General features: G+C 50.4%; 2 protein-coding genes across 4 annotated transcripts in view; one reads left to right on the forward strand and one right to left on the reverse strand.

Moving 5' to 3' along the window:
- Nucleotides 1-1491, forward strand: part of SYN1 (synapsin I) — a 46199-nt gene extending 44708 nt beyond the window's left edge. The window contains exon 13 of one of the 2 annotated variants that reach the window (XM_021679489.2): nt 385-1491. In XM_021679489.2, the coding sequence (XP_021535164.1) occupies nt 385-520 (136 nt within the window). In that variant the 3' untranslated portion in view covers nt 521-1491. The remainder of the gene's footprint in view (nt 1-384) is intronic. The other variant, XM_021679498.2, reaches the window with a different exon arrangement.
- ARAF (A-Raf proto-oncogene, serine/threonine kinase) lies at nt 1492-12390 on the reverse strand. 2 transcript variants are annotated; one of them, XM_044911801.1, is made up of 16 exons: nt 12340-12390; nt 10856-11010; nt 10576-10679; nt 9701-9803; nt 9454-9608; nt 9248-9346; nt 7023-7164; nt 6892-6919; nt 6656-6801; nt 6360-6562; nt 4451-4627; nt 4296-4342; nt 3705-3823; nt 3334-3465; nt 2277-2411; nt 1492-2068 (listed from the first exon to the last, which is right to left on the reverse strand). In XM_044911801.1, exons 2-16 carry the CDS (start codon nt 10949-10951, stop codon nt 1934-1936), a joined length of 1821 nt encoding a protein of 606 aa, XP_044767736.1. In that variant the 5' UTR covers nt 10952-11010; nt 12340-12390; the 3' UTR covers nt 1492-1933. The 2 variants fall into 2 exon arrangements, with proteins under 2 accessions (XP_044767736.1, XP_044767737.1); XM_044911802.1 differs by having other exon boundaries at nt 3705-3821; nt 4294-4342; nt 10856-11050; nt 12340-12379.
- Between the last annotated feature and the right edge of the window lie 6808 nt (nt 12391-19198).

Below are 19198 nucleotides of genomic sequence, written 5' to 3' on the forward strand. Positions count from 1 at the left end.
GCCAGTCCTGGGTGCGAACCACACCGTGCTCCCTCCAGGACACCTCACCCAGACTGGAAAGTGCCCCGCCCATCTTCCCCTGCACCTCCAACTCCTCCCAGTCCAGCCTAGAATGTGAAGAGGAGGTTCAGTCTGGGCCTCTTCCCACTAAGCCCAGACTTCACCTTAGATCCAAGTCCTCCCAGCCTGGCCCAGGGCTCCCCCAACTCCACCCGAGACTCCAGCAGGGTCCAGGCCTGTGAGGGTGGGTGGGAGGGTCACAGGCACAGCCCCAGGACTAGAGGGGCAGGGCTGGGCCGGGCCTGGGGTAACATTGTGTTTCTCTCCCCCTTCCTCCCTTCCTCCCCTCCCTTCCTCCCATGCCTCCACCTTGTCTCTCTCTAGCAAATCCCAGTCTCTGACCAATGCCTTCAACCTTCCAGAGCCAGCCCCGCCCAGGCCCAGCCTTAGCCAGGACGAGGTGAAAGCTGAGACCATCCGCAGCCTGAGGAAGTCCTTCGCCAGCCTCTTCTCCGACTGACACCCCACCCTGAGAACCCTTAATTCCTCCTGGGCAACCCCCCTCTGGGCCCTGAATCCATTTCTCACTTCTGGAGTCTCCAAATCCCTTGAGAAGCCCTCTCCTGGTCCGCCAAGATCCCTCTTCTCACTCCGCAGAATGCCCAAGTCCCTGGGGAACCCCTCACTCCTGCTCCTAACACCAGTTCTCACTTTTGGAATCCCCAAGTCCTTTTAAAAGCCCACTCCCGGCCACCTCAAGACTTACTTTTCAGTTTTAGAACCTCCAAACTCCCGACGACCTCTACTCCCGGCCGCCCCCGCCCCCCGGAGTGCACTTTCCTTCCCAGAAGCTCCCAAACACCAGGCAACCCGTTCTGGCCCTGACACCAAGGCCCCTCCTGGAGCCCTGAAATTCTTGGAAAATCATCCTCCTGGTCCCAGATCTCTCAAGTGCGCCGTGTGCCCCATCAGAATTTCCGAAATCCTTAAGAAACCCCCCTGCCTTGGAGCCCCTTTCCACGGATCTCCCATCTCTGGAGAGCCACCTCGTCAGATGCCACTATCCAGCCCCGCAGGGATTTCTCCTACCCGCCCCCAGCCCCATTCAACACATTGGGAGGCCCTCCCACTGCTAGGACCCTTCTGTTCCCCAGGGACCCATACTCCCACTTCCCTGCCTCTGACAGCTATCTTTAAATATGCAAACTCCACCCATCCTCCCAGAATCCTTTGCACATGGAGGGCCAGTGGTCCTCCGCTTCCCCACCTTTGCTGTGATGTCTGTATCTGTGACTGCCGTGGCCTCCTCTCGTGCCGTGCTTGGCATACGTGGTCTGCGTTCCTCGTGCCGCCTGTGGTGAGCGTGCAGTGGCGCTGTTCGTGTGGTCCGCACTTCCCCCCAACCACTCCTTGCCTGGACTCACCCCCACCCTTCAGCGGCTCTGAACCCCACGAGAAGAGTCGGGAAGCAAAATAAACAAGCAAGGCCCAGCAGAATTCTGTGCTTCTTGGTGAACAGGGGGGTCCTTGAATGGTGGGGAAGACACAGAGGGGACCCCCCAAATCCAAAGGGGGTGCTGGGAACCCCAAAATCCAGTGGAAGGCACATCAGGCACAAATTCCAGAGAGGTTCTGAGTGGGATCCATGCCACAAATCCCAGCCATTGGAGATGGAGGAGCTCCCAAATTTAGAAGTATCCCCAAAGGCAAGAGGAAACCAAATCATGGAGGAAGCAGGGGTCTCGGTCTTTGGCGGTGGTCCCCCAATTCCAGAGGAACTGGAAAAGCACGTGGGGACCCGCTCATCTCCCAGGACGGGGATGGGGGATCCTGAGGCAGTTATCAAGGCAGAAACAGAACATTGATTGGTTGGTGGGCAGGGCTCCTTGGCGTGGCAGGCTGAGATTGGCTCCCGGGTGGCTGGGGGCAGGGCCTAAGGCACAAGCCGGGCTGCGCTGAGCAGGCAGGCAGGCAGCTCATCCGCCTGGGTGCGATGCAAGGAGGGTTCGGAGGCACTCCGCTCAATCTTGGGGAGTGACCGCTGCAGCAGCTCAATCGTGGCCAGGATCTGGGGGCAAGGGCAGGTTAGGGGGGTGTCCGGAGCCACATGGGCACCCCGACACCCACAAACCCCAGCCTACTGGAGAAGCGCACACACGCACACACGCCGTACACTTCTGAGCATTGAACTTGCACAATTCCCACTGACACCCCGGAGTCCTCCTCCTCCTGAGCACCGACCTCCCCAGTGTATCCAGCCCTCCTACCAGGCCCACCTGGGGGAAGAGGGGACGTTCCTCCCGCTGGAACTTGAGGCAGTCAGACAGCAGGCGCCGCATGGCCTTGGGGCAGTTGCTGGAGATTTTGCTGAGGTCCGGGGACAGATAGCCACGGCCCACCATAAAGATAATCTGGAGGGACAGGAATGGGGTGATCTCGGGGTCTGGGCTGGGAGGCTGAGGGAATTCTGGGTCTCAAGGGGCTTTGGAGGCTCCTTTTGGGGGAAACTAGGGTACTCTGGGTATTGGGGTCTGGAGGGCTGTGGGGATCTTGTGGATCCAAGGACACTGGGTCTCTGAGGACTTGGGACTGGGTCTCTGAGGACAGGGATTCTCTGCAGAACAGAGGGATTGAAGCTTGGGAGAAATCCAGAATTATAGGTATCCCTGGCCTCATAGGTTTCTACAAGCCTAGAAAGTACTGAGTCAGGGGAAACACGAAGTTCTGGGTCTGGAGGAGCTAAAGGAGTCTAAAACTCAGGGGCTTGTATTTCTGTAGGGGTCTGGTGCGTAGAGAACTATGGGTCCAGGTGGCCTGTAGGACTGTGACAGCTCAGTGCTTGGAGCCTAGAGGATCCCAGGTTTCTGATGGCCTGGAGGCCTTCAACGTGGAGAACTCGGAGAGCCTGGGGCCCAGAGTATCATGGGTTCCAGGGCCCCCAAAGCCTGCCAGATACCCAAGGCCTGAATGATTGTGGGTATCTGTGAGTATTCCAGAAGCACAGACGGCTTCTGTCACTGGGAGAAATGGGATTCTGGGCTTTGGCACTTGGGGGATTTTGAGTACCCAGGCCAGAGGACTGTAGGTATCTAGAGTTCCAGGGGGCTTCTGGGTGTGTTTGGGGGCCATGGCAGGTTCTGGACTTCAAGGACCCAGAGGACTGTAGATATGTAGGGAAGGAGGGGATTCTAGGTAGGGAAGACCAGAGGATGCTGAGAGCTCTCAACCCAGAAGATTTTGGGTTTCTGGGGGAAGTGTGGCATTCTCGGTCTTTACAAAGGAGGAAATCTGGGGTCTGTGCCTGGGAGATTATGGGTAAAGGGTGGGGCCCACCTGGTCACGGCTGCCAATGTGGCTGTACGGCAGCGAGCCGGTCATGAGCTCATAGAGCACAACCCCATAGGCGTAGACATCTGACTGGAAGCTGTAGGGGTTCGGGTCCTGCATACGGATCACCTCAGCCGCCTTCAATAGGGAAGACCAGGCAGGGGGGAACCATGGAGGTCAGCAAATGGCCGCCCATTGTCCCAGATCCCACTAGCCACACTGGGTACAACTCAGAGCACCCACGTGGGGTAAAGCATGAGCAGTCTAGACGCCCCCATCTGGCACAAGCATCCCCATCCCCACTCAGCTCCCCACATCCCGCCCCAGCCACCCATGCCCCTATCTGGATGGCCCCAGTCCAGCCTGGCCCAACTCACCATCCATAGCACGGAGCCTGAGGGCTGCTCCAAGGGCTGGGCCCCACTCCACCGTGTCTTCACCGTGGCCAGGCCAAAGTCACCGATCTTCACTGTGAGCCCCTCATGTAGGAAGATGTCCACCAGGGTCAAGGGCCACTATAGGAGCTCCCAAGAGCCACATCTCCCATCCTGACTGGGCGGTTCCCATTGATGCCCCCACCACCAGTCATGCCTCTGACCCTGACCAGAAGCCCCCCAGTATCACACAAACTAGCTACAATCTTGACTTGAGTGGGGAACTCCAATTAATGCCCCCTATGCTTGCCCCCCCGCCCCGTGGCTCCTAACCAGGAAGCCCCTCGAGCGGCACCCAGACCTGCCATGCCCTCCACAGCTCCCATAGCTTGGACCCTGACCAAAGTCCCCAACAACAGCACCCGAATCAGCCACAACCTTGAGTCCTGACCAAGAGACACCCCCCCATTAGAGCCCCTATTAAGCCACGTGACACGTGTCCCTCCCCATGCATCTCCAGAGGGCCCCCCAACAAGAGCCACCCCCAATGAGCCCCCACCCCCCCCAAGCCCGCAGACAGGGACAGGCAGATACTGTTAGACTTGAGATCTCGGTGGATGATGTTCTTGGCATGGAGGTAGCTGTAGGGGTGGAAGTAGAAGGCAAATTGGCCGGCACGCGGGGTTACCTCATCTCCCCGCCCCAAGCCCCCCGGCCCCCTCCCTTCACCCCCAGGCCGGGAGGCTCACTCCATGCCCTGGGCGGTCTGCCGGGCCACGTCAATGAGCTGGACCATGTCGAAGCGCGTGTCGGCCACATGCAGGTGGTGGTAGAGGCTGGAACCCTCGCACCACTGCGTGATGATGGCGAAGCCCGGCCGCGTCATGAAGCCCATGAACAGCAGGATGTTGACGTGCCGTGTCTTCCTGTAAGCAGGGAGGGTGGTACCGGGGCGGGAAGGAAAGAGAGCGGCTGTAACCCCCTTTCGGAGCATCAGGGATGGTGCCGCTCACTGCTGCCTTCTGTCGTCATTTCCACCCTGTCTGTCAGGAGGCTCGGGGCCAGGCCGCGGCCAGACGCACTGCATTTGTGAGGTATGTTGGATGGGCTAGGATTCCATCCCCGGGGGGCTTGTGTCCCCAGCTTCCCCAGCCGAGTCTCCCAACAAAAGCGGGAGGGAGAGACCACTGCCCCCTACCCCTCTACCGACCAGTGGCTCTCCATCATCGACACCTGCCAACCTCTGACCCTGACCATGACCTGGGCCTGTGACCGTTTCACAGACAAGAACGTGGAATGCCAACCTTCTTCACTGATACAGCAGCCTAATACTACTGATACACGCCCGTAAAAATACCAGTGACGTGTGACTATATCCTGTTAATCACCACGAGAGGCTCAGAGGTAAAGAGCTTGGAGTTAGGACTCAGATTAGATCCTGTGTTCCAATCCAGGCTTCCCCGGGTACTCACTGTGCAACCTCAGGGATGACACTTAACCTCTCATTTTCCTCAACTGCAAAACTGTGATCATTGTATCAGCGACCTTATAGGGATGTTGGCAAGAAGAGTTACCAAATAATCGGCAAGGCACCTGGAACAGCACCTACCACAGGTAAGCACCCTGAAAACGTCACTATCCTTGCTACTGCTACTGGGTACCTGAGTCTACCTCACAGAAACTCCATCACGGATGAACAGACCCCCCTCTGGTTTAGAAGAAAACCTTCCCTCCTTATAGAAGGAGTAACCGCAGGTATTACGGTCACACAAATGCAAACATCGACAATGCTCTGCAATTCTGCTCATGCCAGAGTGGGTAACAGAGGACAGGAGCGCTCTTCACAGTGGTCCAATTATGGTTAAAACATTAATACGATGCAAACTAACAGCGTGCTCAAATCATTTCACAGAGAGGAACAGAGAATAAAAGTTTTCTTACTGCGGTGTCCATAACGAGGATAAATGTTAAAATAGCACAAGAAATTAGGATAACATCAACTCTGTAACGTAACTGTGCCCATTTTTTGTCAGAGGACAAGTCCACGTCAGCAACCCCAGGAGTGGTAGTAACTAGAGTGGCAGAAAAGGAACACCAGCGTTTCTCAGTGCAAATTAACTAATATGCTATTAACGACGTATTAAGTAGAGCAACTACAACCGTTAATTAAACAATGACTAAAGTTAAATAATACTGTTCTTGAAATCACAGCGTTACTGTGATTAATAACAGGAATCCACCCCGATAAACCTAATACTAACGATGTGATACAAGCAGAGAGGAAGGAGGGACACGAGACTTCCTGGCACCGCGCTTAACAGCACGCTATTAACGTGAGGGCACGCAGTAACGCCCAAGTCCTACGGCCATACCCACCCGTGCCGGGCAAATGAGAAGACCCACGTTTTGGAGGCGGAGACATGAATTAACAGCAGTATCAACCCAAACCCAAACAATAATATCATCAGAGGGCCTCTAAACAGAGCCATCTCCCAGAGGGGAAAGGGACATCCCTGATTGAGAAACAGCTTACGCTGATGCTTATAACAACACAAACACGGCTGATGTGCGGGAAGGGCCCTGAGCGCGGCCTTTCCCTGGGGGAGGCGCCAAAGCCACCCCGCCCCCGCGCCCCCCCCCACACTCGTGCCATCTCACCTGAGCACCTGCATCTCGTTCTTGAAGGCCTGGGCCTGCTCAGCTGTGGGTTGGGCCACCTTGAGCACCTTCACGGCCACATCGCCATGCCACCGCCCGCGAAACACGGTGCCAAACGAGCCCGTCCCGATCCTCTTCAGCAGCTGCACCTCACTGGGCGGCACCTCCCAGTAATAGCCCGAGTCCCGGTACCCCAGATTCTTCTGTGGGCCACATGGGCGGCATCTCAGGGGCCTGCCCACTTCCCTCATCACTCAGCCTGTGGCGTCCCCACCCAAGGCTCCCCCGGAGCTTACCACTTTCTTCTTGTCATCGGCCACGGACTTCCGCTCCCGCTGTTCTGACGGGGACTTGGAATGGGGAGACTTCCTCCCCGAGGACACACTGGCCGGGCTGGGGCTCCCCCGGGGGGCTCCATCACCACCACCTCTACTACCGGCAGCTGCAAGTGTGGAGGGGATGTGAGTGGTGGCCCAGGGGGTGGGGTGAGGGGGCGCGGGGCACGGGAGTAGGGTGGGGGGGGCGGGCTCACCATCGGTGCTGAAACTCGGGGCAGTGAGCTGCAAGAAGAGGGACGGGAGTCAGAGAGGGGACACGGGGGCCAGGAGGAACGGCGCGCCCCTCTGCCCGGTGCCCTCTGGGAATGAGCCCCTCCACACCAACCTGGACAAGGCTGGAGTCCATGGGGGCTGTGGTGCTGACCATGTGGACGTTGGGAGTGGACGTGGAGCGGATGCGCTGGAGAGGGGCGTTGGCAGTGGCGGGGAAGGGAAAGTGCTCAGGCTCGCGGTGCTGGGTGCAGGAGCTAGAGCAGGGGAAAGGCTGTGAAATCACTGTCGAACCAACGAGAACGAGAAAAGCCGCCCCCCAGCCCGGTAAACGTTATGTGTAGTTCCGAGTCACCGTCTCCTGTGACTACGGCTCTCCACTACCTAGGATGGTCTCTGCCACAGGGCAGGCACTCGGCAAGTGGAAATAAAACTGAGGGCAAAATGAAAACAAGTTCCTGCCCTCGTGGGGCTGGTGTTCTAGTGAGGAGAGAGCGCCAAAAAACCCCAAGGAATATTTAATATGTCTGCTGGTGACAGGTGCAATAAAGAAAAGGTAAAGCAACACGAGGAGACAGAAAGTGTCACGGACTCTGTCTGGAAAGGCTTCCCTGAGGGGACATCTGAGTAAAGACCTAAAGGAGGAATAGCAAGCCACAGAAGATAGTGGGGGGGAAAGAGTAATAAATAATATCTTCTGTGTATACTACTCAAATCTATTATTATGTGACATACAACATATATCTGTATTAAGATGCCAATGCTTCTGAATATGCCCTATTACAGTAACGTTACACAGTTGACCCTTGAACGATGCAGGGATTAGGGGCACCACTGACCCCCTGCCCAGCTGAACGTTCATGTGTAACTTCGGACTCCCCAAAAACTTAGCTACTAAGAGCCTACTGCTGACCAGAAGCCTTACCGATAACATAAGCAGTCGAGTAACACATATTTTGTATGTTCAATGTATCATATACTGTATTCTTACAATAGGGTAAGCTAGAGAAAAGAAAATGTTTCTAAGAAAATCATAAGAGAAAATACACTTATAGTACTGCATGTAAAAAATCCACGTGTGACAGGACCCATGCAGTTCAAGCCCATGTTGTTCAAAGGTCAACTGTATGTTATACACAGATGTACATGTTAATACATAAAGATATATGTTATATATATTTTAGTGTCACAAATGTATTTTTAAATGTTCCTTTCACTATCCTGAAATGAAATGCATAGAAATTAATCTACATGTACCCATAATTAAAAACAACATAATGCCCTAACTTTACTATTTTGTTACATAAAAATGTGTTTTATATTACATAAAAATAATGTACATAGAACACATGATATATTAATATACTGTACCATATTTGTAGACACATAAAATGCATATTTTATAAGCTTATGCTACCTTAGAGCAATCATATACTTTAATATAGAACTACTACAGTATTGGGACGCCTGGGTGGCTCAGTCGGTTAAGCGTCTGCCTTCAGCTCAGGTCATGATCTCAGAGTCCTGGGATCGAGCCCCACATCAGGCTCTTCACTCAGCGGGGGAGTCTACTTCTTCCTCTGTCCCTCCCCCGGCTCATGTTCTCTCTCTCTCTGACAAATAAATACAATCTTAAAAAAAAAAAAGTGTTTTAAAAAAAAGAAATACTACAGTATTATAATACTTGATGTTAAAGAGAAATAAAAGGGAATTTATGATAAAATAATGTGTATTTCAAAATGGAAAGGTTTCAGCATGGTTATACTGCAAGAATTAACGAAACAGTTAGATACTTATACATATGTATTTGTAATTAATAAGGACTTCTTATTTTGTACCAGATCTCGTTCTAAGCACTGGATATGCCTTAACACATTTAAATTCTCACCAGAGGGGTGCCTGGGTGGCTCAGTTGGTTAAGCAGCTGCCTTCGGCTCAGGTCATGATCCCAGGCTCCTGGGATCGAGCCCCGCATCAGGCTCCCTGCTTGGCGGGGAGCCTGCTTCTCCCTCTCCCTCTGCCTGCCTCTCTGCCTACTTGTTCTATCTCTCTGTCAAATAAATAAATAAAATCTTTAAAAAAAAAAAAAAGAATTTTCTAAAAAAAAAAAAAAAATTCTCACCAGAACCCTATGTGGTAAAAAGTATTATTGTCCCCTCTTCGTAGATGAGAAAACTAAGGCCCAGAGAGATTAGGTGACTTGCCCAAGGTCCCACAGCTCCACACCTACAGGTGCTTAATGTGTGCAAATAAACAAATGAATGAAGTATGGCTTGTGGTCTATGAAGGCCTCCAGATCTTTTTCTCCCGACAACAGGCCTCCAGCTAAGGCACCCCTACCTGGGACCCTGAGGGGTTAACGGCTCGTTCAGGGGGCGGTGTGAGGGAGCTTCGTGCTGTCTGGAGCCTCCGGACAAATCCTGGACACTGTGGTAGAACCTTGAGGGCATTAAGGGGATACGGCAAGAGGACAAGAGTCAGCTGTCTGTAATAACCTTGTGGCTTCTGTCGTCCCCACTCCCCCACCCACCCCAGGCCAGGCTCACTGTCGGCAGTTGGTGCTCATGTCAACACAGACTGTGGGGACTTTGGAGGAACAATGCTGGTGGAACTTGTAGCCACAGGTTTGGCAGCGGAAGCCGTGGAACAGAAACTTAAGGCAGAAGTCGCAGAACGCCAGGCTGAAGAACGTCTTCCGTACCTGCTGCCACAGAGCAGGGAAGGTTGAGGCCTGGTCTAGGACCCTCCCGCCCCATGCCCACAGTCTGCCCCGACTTTCCACCCCACACTCACAAAATTGTGCATGGTCAGTGGGACGTCTTCAAGGACCTCTACGATGAGCTCCTCTCCATCCAGCGGGGCAATGGCCGTGTCCCAGGCGGTGACTGTCTTTCGCCTGTAGGAGGCATGGAAGGGAGTGAGTGAGAGAGGGGACAGGGCTCATGGGAGGCAGGGAACCCCCAAAAGTCCTTCCATGCTCATCATCCATGGAGCAACATCTAACGTGTTTAATTTTCATCATGGCAACTCTAGGAACTAATTACTATCCTCGCCCCCATTTTACAGATGAGGAAACTGAGGCTCAGAGGGATAAAGTGACTGGCCCAAGGCCACAAAGGACTGAGAGTGGCTGGCCAGCGTGAAGAGCCCATGCTCTTAACCACACGGTGAGGAGCAAATGAGACAGTGAATAAACCACGAAATCTCAGAAGTGCTCAGCAAGCCCCTGAAAAAGTGGCTAAGGCAGCCAAGACGACAAATAAAAAGCCATGTGTGCGTCGAACAAAACAATTAAGGAAGCCCAGGACAGAGAATAAATGGAAGGCCTGCGTGGCCCAGCTCGGCAGACCAAGAATGAGGAGGCAGAGGATGCAGAGAGCTGGCAAACAGATGAAATCGTGAAAGAACACCACAGATGAACTCCGGCACGAGGCGCGGGAGCAGGGCGAGGACCTGAGGGCCAAGGAGAGACGAGCTGCTGGCCTCAAAGGCCAATGAATGAATGAAGTTATGAAACAAAAGCTGCACACACTCATGGAGTCACTGAGCTTAAGGGAAGACTAATGGAAACCGCACGACAGAGGGAAGGAATCGGATGCCTCCGAGGAGGGGACAGGAGGCTGGGTGCCCAGTGGAGGGAGTCGAAGCAGGGAGGGGGACACACTTACCCGTCGATGAGCCGGTAGACCACACAGCAATCCTGATTGAGACCCCGTACCTTGAGGGCCTTGTCTAGAGAGTCGTAGACACTCATGCCATCCCGGACAGTCACCTGTGTGCAGACGGGTGGGTCAGTGCCCAACACGGGCCCCAGCCGACTTTCCTGGGCCTCTGTAGAAGCCTCACCGCCCACCCCCCTCACCCCCACCTCCCCGAGTCACCGTTCTGATCCAAGACTTACAACTGGGTCCATCCCCACCCCCCGCCAGCTGTGCCCATCAGACTCACCACCGTGCGTTGCTTGTTGGGTAGGTATACTTTGACAGTGCCCACTGCCCGGGATGGCTCGGCCCCGTTGGCAGGGGGGCCCCGTGGTGGCTCCATGGAGCCTAGGACTTTGTCAAGACGGGCTGAGGCGGGGCTGAGCAGGTGCCATGGGGCTCCTAGAACACAGGAGGAATTCAGAGGTCCAGTAATGATAGTCTGGAAGCAAAGTGGAAGGGACCAAAAAAAAAAAAAATTCAATCTCCAGGCTCCACATCACCCCCACCCCCATTGCCCAATCTACACACAACGGCCAAGGGATCTTGTAAACACCTCGAACTCATCCAGTGTCTCCTCTGCTCATCCTCCCCTATTGTCTATCTCACTCTTAAGGGCCAAGGTCCAGGATTCATAGGGTGGGGGCAGAGGAGAGGGTAGTAACCACACAAGGAGAGGCAGCACACACTGTCCTGGAGGGCACAGGAGTATCAAGTCTCTGTGCTGGGGGGATGGGGGTAACAAGGAAGTCAAACCACACTGCAATTAGGCGTGTCAGGTACATAAAGGACAAGAACAGGCTGTCCTGGCTTTTTAATGGAGAAAGGGTGGTTACCAGATACTGTGGTGAGGGAGGAGTCACAGACAGGATGATGGGAAAGAAATGCAAGATCATCAGATACTGCCCTTAGTTGGGGGGAAATGGGAATTGCACCAAACAGTGTTTTTAAGGGTCCTGCAGGAATCCCTAAGCCCTGGGCTGTAACGGTGGCAGGCTCTCAAACACTGTGTTCGGTGGCTAACGGCAGTCACCAGGCTGTGATGGGGACTTCATAGGGGCTCAGCACAAACTGTGCTGAAGGGACTGTAATGGGGAGAAGAGTGGATAATGGAGATCACCAGGCATTGTCATGGGGGAATGGAGGGTAATGGTGCATTACCAAGCACTGTCGAGGTGAGATAAACAGGTTTAAAGCGGGGGGTGAAGGGGTCCAAAATCCCCCCTAACTAATGAAGGGATCACGGACGTATTACTGGTGACAATGGAAGGAGACTGGGGAGGAATAAAGAGGAGTAATGGGGGAATCCTCAAACAGTCTCCTAGTGGGTCGTGACTAGTGAACCACAGCTCCACGCACTCCCCATGGCCGGCAAGGCAGGTTCACCAAGAGACCTCAAGGAGGCTTAGAGGGAGTCCGGACACCACACCACAGCCCAGGCCCCATTCAATCCGGCCCCGCCTACCGAGGGCCTTCCAGCTCGGCGCAGGCGCACTGCCACACGCGAAAGGGCGAAACCATCCCCCGCAGCCTTGCACCCCTATTCCTGTCTACCCACCCCACCCCCGCTGTCGACGATGGTCTCGCCCCGGGTCAAACCACTCCTCCGGTTCCGGGCGGGGGGCGCCGGGGCCCAGGCGAAGCCATCCTGGGACTAAGCTTTCGGTCCCGGCTCCCTGCCCGTGCCCGGCGATCGCTCCAGAAACCTAACCCCGCCCGGCCCGCCCTCACCTGTCACGCCGCTACGGCTACCGCCGCCTCCATCTTGGGCCTGTCTTCTTGTTTCCTCGCAGAGTCCGCCTCCACCGCCCCTCGGACTTTCGCCATTGGCTCCGCTGGATTCAGCCCTCCATCCTTATTGGGTTAGGGTCACGCCTGTCAAGGCAGGACCGGCGGAATGTGGGTCGTGTTCCGGATTAGGAGGGGCTGCCTGAAACGTCAGGGTCTGAGGCAAATTAGCGCGTCCTGACTCGCGCAGGCGCAGTCGGGTGGAGACCTGCGTGCGGTGGACTTCAACCCCAATCGTGCCGTGGTGGAATAAAGCAGAAATTTTTTTTCAGTCACTTGGGGCTGACTTTAGGGGTTCCTGAGTCTGGGCGGGAAATCCTTAAGTGCCCTCTTTTTGGCCAGTGACCCGAAGCCCTAGGTACCCATTTGGGCTTTTCCTGTGTCTCGGTTTTACCGCATTTGAAATGAGTTGCAATCAGACCGCAGAACTGCAACGTTTGCCAGTTCCAAGAAACTTGTAGTCATAGATTTTTATAACAGCGGGTCTCTGGTTGGGCCCGGGGCTGGGGTGTCTGGCCTTAGGATGCAGCCTGCTGTTCTGGGCAGTTTACTTTAGGAATGGAGTTGGTAAGGATTTTGAGAGATTAGTCATAGATGACCACGTTGAGGAGGCGAGGGAAGTGTGGACCTGGAATGGGGCACAGAGCAGGGAAATGTGTGAAGGCATTGTAGGGTAAGAACAAATTTTTCAAAAGTTGAATTTTCCCTGGTGTCAAAAGTGAACGAGGCTTTCCATCCTCTCTTCTCTTAGAGCATTTCCTTTAGAAGACTTGTAAAATCTTTTCCCTGTCCCTTCCAAATGCATGTAAATCTTGTTAAAAGCTAAATAGGCCTCTTGCCAGTTTCATTACCCAGGAATGTTGTTCTTAAGGGCCTTGGAGCCATCTCTTTGAAATGTAAACATCGAGTCTAACACCCTTATCTCCTCGTCTCCGTAGGAATTTGACCTAGGCTCTTGGCCCCAAGTTGTTACCTGCTTGTCAAAGAGATAGGTGTTTTATTTTTCCTCTGGGTAAGGGCAGATGGCTACCCCGATCTCCAGGTGAACTGGAGATGAACTATGTATAGCAAACGGTGCTGTCAAGTTCTCTTGCTCGAGGACAAATTGTCCTTCTTGAGAACGTGTATCTAACTAACGGGTTATAGCTGCCTGGCTGCATAAAAGATGAGGTTTCTTTCTGTCTTTGAAAGCTCTTTAGCGCATTGCTTGAGTTGCACATTGCAGTCTGGTTTAATGTTTATTCAAAAATAAAACTATTTCATTCTTTTCTACCTTTGTGGAGAGGATTCACAGGCTGGCACAAGATTTTATTATTTAATTATTTCCCCGACAGTGTGAATTGCCTGTGGTGTTTGAACTGGCTACATTCTCCTGTTTGGAACCTCAGCATCCTTATGTGGTGAAATGGGAAAGAATAGAGAAAAGTCCCTAGGTGCGGAGACGTCAACATGCTTCCACGTGTATTTAATGTTTCTCTGCCTATAAAGAGAGACGAAGTTTGGCTTACTGGGCTGTCATATAACCTCCCATTTCCCATCGCCCCCATTCTTATTCGGATTTTCACCATTCATTGGCAAAAATTAAAAAGACTGACGATAAATACCACATATCGTTGAGAATGTGGACCAACTGGGACTTTCATGCACTGTCATTAAAGTGGTGAACCACTTTGGAAACAGGTCGGAAGCTTCCTATAGAGGTAAACACGTGCAATCCAGCAATCTGACTCCTAGGTATTCAAAGAAATAAGAACATATGTCCAGTGATGTGCTGGTAAATGTTTAACAACCAGCTCTCCAGGAAAAAAAAAAAAAACCTCTAATTTGTAGCATTTCCCAATTATGGTGTAAACACTCCCACCATGACTTATTTCAAGCTACTAATATGACATCACTGAACCACAGTTGAGATTTGCAAAATCGGCTCTAGTGAGCCGTCCACAGCATGCGATTGCAGTATGTCCACACAAAAACTTGCACTCAGATGTTCATATTAGCTTTATTCATGATACCAAAAAACTGGAAGCAGCCCAGGTGTCCAGTAACAGAAGAATTGACAAGAAACACAAGAATGGGATCATGGAATAGGACGCAGCAATGAAAGGAAACAAACTACTTCATATGTCTCTGAATCTCATAGACATAGGGTTGAGTGAAAGAATCCAGACTCAAAGGAGAAATACTCTATTATTCCCTTTGTATGAAATTCTAAGTCAGGCAAAACTAATCTATAATGAGGGATTTCAGACTAGTTGTTGTCTTACAGGAAAATAACCGGGAAGGGCATGAAGGAACTTTTGGAGGTGACTGGACTGTTTAGTATGCATCTGTCAAAACTCATTGAACTCTGTACTGAAACTGGGGACATTTTATTGTATGTAAACATACCTCATAAATAACGCATGGCAAAAAAAAAAAAATGGCTTCAAACATAATTCCAAACATCTTGATTTCTTACAAATTCTTATGGGTTAGAGAATTTTTTTTTAAATTCTCTTTTCTGAAATTGAATCCCATTTCTCAGTGCAAGCGCCCTGGCAGCCACCTCAGCACCACATGGGGTCAGGAACAACTGTTGGAGCTCGGTGAAGGGCTCGAACATACTCACTCCAACTAAGAATAATTTCCAGGGTCGGGGGAATACATTTTAAATTTCAATTCATTGAAATATTATTCAGTTATATATTATTTAATTTGTTTAAAAATGTTAATTTCTAGGCAGTATTTAAAGACAGACTTCTGGCTGTGTTGCTGGACCTTTGCTAAAAAAAAAAAAAAAAAATCCCTCCATAAACTCACTGCGCAGGCGCTGCGGGAAGGTAAGGGGGGGAAGGGATGGATGGTGGAAAGAGGGCAATCTTTTCTCTCCCAAGGGCTCATAGACTCACTTCAAACCCATCCCAACCGGCAGGACTTCAGCCAAGTATCCCACAGGTACCTGACAAGCCGTGAAGGCCTTTAAAGTGATTTGGGTTTTTATATAACATCACCGTCATCATACATTTAAAACCATCAGAAGCACCATGTATTAAAACCAAAATTAAAACCGGAACTAGCTGATAATGATTTTTTCTAAATTATCCACCTAGAAATTTTAAACGATTTTAAAGTGGTTGTTGGTTTTTTTATTGTTGATTTAAAAGTCTTGGTGCGCCTGGGTGGCTCAGTCAGTTAAACGCCTGCCTTCAGCTCAGGTCCTGATCCTAGGGTCCTGGGATTGAGCCGGGGTTGGGCTACCTGCTCAGCCCCTTAGGAGCCTGCTTCTCCCTCTGCCTGCCACCCCCCCTGCTTGTGCTCTCTATCAAATAAATAGGTTAAATCTTAAAATAAATAAATAAATAAATAAATAAATAAATAAAAGTCTTAGAAACGTGTCTACAAACATATAAAACCAAAGCGCGCCTGGGTGGCTCAGTCCGTAAGCGTCTGCCTTTGTCTCAGGTCATGATCCCAGGGTCCTGGGATCTAATCCCACATGGGCCTCTCTGCTCAGCAGGGAGTCTGCTTCTCCCTCTCACTTTCCCTCTGTGCTCTCCCTCTCTCTCAAATAAGTAAAATCTTTAAAATATATATATATATATAATCTGAATTGTTCACCGACTGCTGTTGAAATGCTACCCATTTTGCAGCTGAGCAAACTGAGGTTCAGGCTGCCCTAACTGGAGGGAGAGGAGAGCTCAGCCCAGGAATTCAAGTTTGATAAAAACTGTTCAACAAGGGTGCAGGCCAGGGACACCTCCTTAAGGAATCTTGGATCCACCCCAGCAGTCCGGACTGCCTGAGGCCCGCCTCTAGAACCCGCCACGCCCATTTCCCAACGCCAACGCCCTTGCCCCCCGCTGCCGCCGCCGGGAGAATGCCACCTCTGAGACCCGATCGCAGTGCCTCCCTCTCAGCTACCCATTTCGGAAGAGATGACCGCGCATATACACATTTCACTAAGGAGGGAGACTTGGCTGGGGGCCCTTCAGGCCTAACTCAGGACCCTCACCTACCGGCTCCGCTAGGCCACGGGCGGTCTGCGGGGAGCCACTCCGCGCTCCAGACCCTCGACAGGCGTCGAGATCAGCCAATGGCAATGGAGAGGAGGGTGGGCTTTGGGATGCCGCGAGCATTGATAGGTTCTACCTCAACCCCAGGCGTTGAAGAATGAGAAGAGAGGGGACGTCCGGATGCTGAGGAGCCACGGACAAACCAATAGCTACGCACAGGAGGTGGGCTTTGGGCCATCCCAGCCAATGGGAGGTGATGCAAGCCCGAGACTTGCTACAAACCAGCAACTTAACGTTGCTTTTAAATTAATGGCAATGCAGCTGTAATTGGTCCATCTGAAGCAGAGTGTGGAAGTTTCCACTTATGAATATTCTTTGAAGAGATTTTTAATATACAACCCAGGGGTAAGAAGTGTGGGGAATTTACATGTGAACCAAAACATTACTTTTAACATAAATTTTCCTCATTAAAAAAAATCTAAGAAAATGCATTGAGCAGGAATTTGAGTTTGCTATCTGTATGATCCAAATTGATGAAAAACACACCATTAAACCAACACAGGATTCTTTTGTTTAAAAAAATTTTTTAAGTTCATTATATGCTACCTATGGCATTCCATGCTTTCATAAAATTAAACAAATGTGCAGGTTTGTATGTTTTCAATCTCCAAATCCAAGGATCAGAGGAGTAAAAAAGAAAAAAAGTCAATTATTTCTCGATAAAGAGGGGGGAAATAATTAAACCAAGTAACAGTCCTGTAATTTTTTTTTTTTAAGATTTTATTTATTTATTTGACAGAGAGAGACACAGCGAGAGAGAGAACACAAGCGGGGGAATGGGAGAGGGAGAAGCAGGCTTCCCGCGGAGCAGGGAGCCTGATGCGGGGCTCGATCCCAGGACCCCGGGATCATGACCTGAGCCGAAGGCAGATGCTTAACAACTGAGCCACCCAGGCGCCCCAACAATCCTGTAATTGTTATTAAAAATTTACTCTGATGAGGGAATCCTTTGGTAAGTGTGCTTATCTCTTAGAAATAAAAGTCAAGTATGAAAATATTTAATAGTCTAGCAAAAGGATCAATATAAACCTACAAACTGAGCAATGGAACCACCTTTGAGGTGCCATGGACAGTAACATACACCTCTGGTCCTCCTTGTTAGCTCCCTAGGTAGGGACCACAATTTAATATGGTCAGCAATTATTTTTAAATTTTTAATTAATTAACTGAACAAACAAAAAGTAATTTCCCCAAAGGAAGTGATTCAGAAGTGTCTACTTTGGATTTCATCAGAAATGCATCTGGTGGGGCACCTGGGTGGCTCAGTCGGTTAAGCGTCTGCCTTCGGCTCAGGTCATGAACCCAGGGATCCTGGGATCGAGCCCCACATCGGGCTCCCTGCTTGGCAGGAAGCCTGCTTCTCCCTCTTCCGCTCCCCCTGCTTGTGTTCCCTCTCTCGCTGTCTCTCTCTCTGTCAAATAAATAAATAAAACCTTTAAAAAAAAAAGAAAAAGAAAAGAAATGCATCTGGTAAAAATTTTCTCAAGGTTAACACATTTATTTCAAGCACATATACACTGACCTACAGGCCCATCATAGGTGAAAAAAAGTTTAATATCTGTTGGTTTACATCACACATATTTAATAAATTTCTAGTCAATATCTAAAACCATTGTAAATGAGATTTCACACCAATGTATTCCAAGTAAGTTTTCATTATTTCATTCATTAAATGACCCACATGTGGTCTTCACTATGTCATTCTTGATACGATACACATATTATATTTAGTCCTTTGTATATATAATAGAATTCCTCATAGCATTTATGCCACCTATGTAAAAGTTATGTATGGTCATGTGGTCTGAGAAAATCAATTCTAGAATTACCTAGAATGCCTTAGGATTTGACCACTTGTCTAGTTAGAGTGTGCGAGTATCCCCATGTCCTGCTATGTAACTGTGACCTTGGACAAGTTGTTTCCTCTCTCCACGTGTCTCAGCCTTATCTTTAATATTTTTTAAGAACTTCTGTCATAGGTTGAAAGACTCTGTGAACTAATCAATATCAAACTTTACACAGTGCCCTCTGCACAGTGACTAAGCAGTAATTATTTGCTACTTCCGTTATCACTATCATCACCATCAGTATTATTAAAGTATTAAAGCAAAGATCTATGTCCCCTGGCAGAACTTGTATGACCCAAGTTCAAGGACGTGACAGGATTACAGAAGATTAAACATCCCAAAAAATCCAATATGAAGGATAGTTTCATTTCAGAAGGCTCAGCCCCAGCATTGACAGATGTTTAAGCCATTCTGGGGGCCTGCAGGTAAGCAGCTCAGCCTGTGCTAGGGCCTTGAGAAGGTCTGCTCCATTTCTTCTGTCCTTTTCCTTTTCGAAGATACCCTTTAGAAGATTGATAAAGTTCCCTTTTATCCTAATTTTCTGGGAGTTTTTATCAGAATGAGTGTTAGATTTTGTGAAATGCTTTTCCGCCATATGGTTTTTTCTTTTAGTTTGTTATTGTGGTTATTGTAGTGCATTCCACTCATTGATTTTCTTTTCTTTTTAAAGGTTTTATTTATTTATTTGACAAAGAGAGCACAAGCAGGGGGAGCGGCAGGCAGAGGGAGAGGGAGAAGCAGGCTCCCTGCTGAGCAGGGAGCTGGACATGGGGCTTGATCCCAGGATCCTGGGATCATGACCTGAGCCACCCAGGCGCCCCCATTCATTGATTTTCAAATGCTAAGCCAATTCTACATTTCTGGGATAAACCCCACTTGGTCATAATGTATTATCATTTTAAT

Source organism: Neomonachus schauinslandi, chromosome X, assembly GCF_002201575.2.
Source record: "Neomonachus schauinslandi chromosome X, ASM220157v2, whole genome shotgun sequence".
Classification (NCBI taxonomy): Eukaryota; Metazoa; Chordata; class Mammalia; order Carnivora; family Phocidae; genus Neomonachus; species Neomonachus schauinslandi.